We start from the raw sequence: 4372 nt of genomic DNA on the forward strand, positions 1-4372 counted from the left end.
AAAAAAAAAAAACCAAATACAAAGGAGGGAGGAGCCAAGAAGGGCCAAAACTCCAGGGGGGAGGGGCAATTTTTTGTAAATTGACACCTCCTTCTATTTTCATTTCCACAATAGAACCACCTCAGCATATCTATGTACTTTGGAGTAACAATCCTCTAAGGAAAAATAGAACCCATTAAAGAACCAACCTTATCCAAGAAAAAATCTTATAATTGTGTACAAAAGTGAATAATCTGGTTCAGGTGATCAAAAGCATGTCCAGAATAGCAAAAATAATTATGAAAAAAGAACATTACCTTGTAAATTGCATCCCAAGGTAGACAACCAATAAAATCTACCAAGAAACCCGATTTCAAGTACCTGTGAAAAGGTAAAAACATCAGTAATGCATGGAAGCATCAAATCCAGTATACTCTTGCTAATTGTTCTAACAAAATGACTAAGGGGGCAGGGGAAAAGAGGTGAACTAAGGAGATAAAGAGGGAAGATACCTGAGAGCGATACGATTACGATTGTAGACCATTCGATAAGTCTGTTCATCTCTGAAAGCGACGAAGAAATGTACAATGATGTCCACAAGGAATGCTGCTTGTCCAGCTATGTCGAGTATGAATAAATTATTGGGCAAGCCTCTGAAGAATCCAAACTCGAAAGGGGTGAAGAAAGAAGAATAGATAGCCCATATCAATATCAAATGCTTCCACGCCTGATACCACCTGCAATTTCTTCTTCCCTCAGTTCCCAATACAAAGCCTTAACTGTCATCCTAACTAATTAAACTACCCTTCAAAACAAGAGAATGGGAATGAAACTCTCCTACTTGGTACTCGACAATAGGGTTTGGCGCGAAAGCGAAATAAGAAGGAAGAAGTAATACCGAAAAGTTGGGTCCAGGCTGAGGACCAGCTCAGCTGGGTTTGAATGGGTAGGCTCACTTCGGCCTAATTGGTCCATGGAACCAGATCCTCTCAAGTGCACATCCCACGGTCAAGAGTGTGTGCCGAGATGCTGCCAGACGTTTGATGACAACACAAGGAAATTGGCACATACAAGGAGAGGCATCCACTTCCACTTCTTCAAGGGTGAGTCTAAATTCCATATTCACTTCGTGTAATACGTGTAAGAGTGTCAAAATTCAGCCTCGATCAGAAAACTAACAGGTTCATCCGAATCAAACCAAATCTTTGTTGATTTAATTTCAGGTTGGGGTTTTCTAGAATCCGTAAAAATCAAAGTCGAACCAATTGAAACCAAAAACTGGACTGAACTCAATATATATGTATACTGGAAACTGGACCAATCGAACCCGACAATAGCCCAATTACAAAAGGTTCAAAAAAAAAAAAATTAGAATAAACCGGATCAAACAGAAAACTTCCTTAATGGTTTGGTTTTAGGTTGATCTAATAATTGATTGAAACCAAATCCAACCAACTGATTAACTACATGTATGAGTAGGACCCACTGTTGTGTGAATTGTGATATCCTCACAAACCCATTGGAAGGCGGTCGAGGGATTCTCCCTTGATCGTGACAGAAAGAAAATGTGGTCTTTCCCTTTTAAAACCAATTTCACTTCTCTTTCTCTTCCCTTATATTCACTAACAATCAGGTAGGCCGTCATAGAAACTCCTCTATGAATTTAATGCCCCAAAGGTCGAGAGTATCAAATACAAAATTGAAATATTAATTTGTATCAATTAGAAGTGAAGAAAGAAAGACAACGGAAATAACATTTGATCCAATATGAATCTCAAGCTTAAAGATGCTCAACTAAGTGAAAGTGTAGTCTACATTGGAGTGCACAACTAATCTCTGGATTAATTAGTACATGGTCCAACTACGTAATGGTACTCCCACTTCCATAGAGCAATTTAGATTGGGTAATTTTATGTAGATGTGCATTGATATTCCTAGTACTAATGTAACATGAGAAATATGAATTTTCATGATTTGAATTATAGATTTGTATAAGATAAAAATAATTATAATATTTTACACACTTAGGCTATTTTTGGTAGTCATTTGGTTCTAGAAATGACGTTTCGTGTTATAATCAGAATTTTTTGTTTTTGTGTCAAAACTCTGTTTTAAAAAGAAACTCAAATGTTGGAATATTTCTCGTTTCTGATTTTTGTGTGTGTGTGTGTGTGTTTTTTTTTTTTAATGAAAAAATGAATAGTAGACACCAAATGAAAGATTTCATTTTCTTATTCCCGTAAAACAAAAAAACTGTTTAAATAACTACTAAACGCAACTTAACTATCGTTAGAAAAGCCAATCATACCCAAATCTTTAGCACTACCCAAAAATTACTAGTAATGAGGCAACAAAAGAAATATATGAATACCCATCTTATGGTTCATTCACCAATAACTATCGGATGCATTGCCTCGTAATCAAAATACTTGTCCTACTGTGGTCCATTGAAGAGGAAGTAGGTGGTTGACATATGTAGCCAGTGATGCCCAGGTGAACTTCAATCTTCTTATGTAGTGTGTTTCGTCATTATGAAACACTCATAAACACTCAGAAGAAACAAAGTTTTATGTCCGAAAATAGTCCTTGTGCACAAAATCTCAAACACACAGGGAACAATGACCACCGTGTCTCTCCTGGGGTGCCTTGTGTTCAAGTGTAGGGGTAAAATAGTCAAAAAAGTGATTTTAAATGTAAAATCAAGAATATTTCTATCTGATCTAGGACGATCTGAATTGATATCGGTCTTAACTGATGATTTTTTTTTTTAATTATTTATAAATCCCGTTCCATGCCTCTGCACTATGTAACATACGATACTAGTATGAGTGATGGTCCTTATTATTAAAAAAAAAAGGGTAATTTACAGTGCCACCCCCTTAAGAATGCCAATATTAGAGGGACACCCCCTCTCTTTCACCAAATTGGACTCGGACCCCTTGCCGTCAGTCACTGTTAAGTGTCGACTTAAAATGACCATTATACCCTTGCTATTGAAAAACTCATATTTTTACATTACAGTGAAGCTTTCAAATACAGAACCACATATTTCAGCCATAATTTGCCGGATTTCCAACCAAGACCACCACCGACTGCAGATTCCGAACAGATTGAAGGAAAAAAGGGAGAAAAACGCTACCCAACCCATCCCTCAACTCCACCAATACCACAAACTATTCCTCCACTCACACTCACACTGCCACAGCCACCACATCTCGTTCAGGAAAAAAAAAAAAAAAACTGAATCGAATCAAAACAAGGATTTGATTAAATTGAAGAAAAATGAACAGAAGCTCTTTACTTCTCGTAAGCACTATCGGTTGCAAGCAGTATAGTATAGTATAGTAATTGCCGTGTGGCAAAGAATCAGTTGAGCAGCTCGTCGTCGACCGTCATCTTCGACGACAGCTAAGTAATGAAAGTTTCTAGAAACCAACATCCTTGACGTCAACGGCAACTTTGAATGTTTGCCCGTAAAACCTTTCTTCTTCTTCTTCTTCTTCTTCTTCTTCTTGGTATAAAATTTTGTTATTTTCTCACTGTATTATTGTATGATCTTATATCAGTAGATGATTTTCCTTCTTACAAACCCTTGAGAAACAAAAGAAGGGTGAATGGATCAAAAGGTTATACGATTATATGAAATTTTGATTATCTGGAAGAGAGAAAGGGGAAGAACAAAATTTTATGGTTTTTCTTTGAGGACGGAAGCTAAACCGGTGACAATTTTTCCGCCTCTGCGAGAGCTCTTTGGTTTGATCGCCGACGGCTACCATTCTGAAACAACTACTTTAATCTTCTCCTCCTCATAAATTCCTTTCTGCGAAGATGGTTCCACGCTGAGATCCGATGCCGATGGCGACATCTTCTCCCCAAAAATCAGCTCGAATTCACCAGAGAAGTTCGTCATTGTAATTGAACTCGACTTTGGCTTCCTCTCTGAGACTGAGAGGGCTTCAGCGCAGAGGAACTAGAGCTTCGACTGAGAAGAATTCCGGTGCAGGGCTGGCTTCTCGATCGACTACTCCGACTTTCTTCTCCAACTCAATGACTCACGCGGCGGATATGGAGCAGAGGCGGCGGTGGCGGAAGGGATCTTCACTCGAATTTGGGAATACAACCATTAAGGGCAATTTTGGTATTTCCCTATTTTAAGGGCAAAATGGTATTTAAGAAAAATTTGAATTGCTGATGTTAGCATTTTTTATATATTTTGTAACGATGACTAACGACAAGGGGTCCGAGTCCAATTTGGTGAAAGAGAGAGGGTGTCCCTTTAATATTGGCATTCTTCAGGGGTGGCGCTGTAAATTACCCAAAAAAAAATTGACACTCCGTAAAAGACGCGTGGATACCAGAAGTGGTTACGATGGGCAGGCTCATCGTCTTCTTT

At 38.2% G+C, this 4372-nt stretch overlaps 1 protein-coding gene across 1 annotated transcript in view; it reads right to left on the reverse strand.

The window, feature by feature from the left end:
- Positions 1–62: 62 nt before the first annotated feature.
- The window catches only part of LOC122067946 (potassium channel SKOR-like), a 5399-nt gene continuing 1089 nt past the window's right edge, over positions 63–4372 (reverse strand). Inside the window, exons 3-4 of the mRNA XM_042631780.1 lie at positions 492–716; positions 63–360 (exon numbers count right to left, since the gene is read on the reverse strand). Of these exons, the coding sequence (XP_042487714.1) occupies positions 207–360; positions 492–716 (379 nt within the window). The 3' untranslated portion in view covers positions 63–206. The remainder of the gene's footprint in view (positions 361–491; positions 717–4372) is intronic.

This window comes from Macadamia integrifolia, unplaced genomic scaffold, assembly GCF_013358625.1.
Source record: "Macadamia integrifolia cultivar HAES 741 unplaced genomic scaffold, SCU_Mint_v3 scaffold3262, whole genome shotgun sequence".
NCBI classification, from domain to species: domain Eukaryota; kingdom Viridiplantae; phylum Streptophyta; class Magnoliopsida; order Proteales; family Proteaceae; genus Macadamia; species Macadamia integrifolia.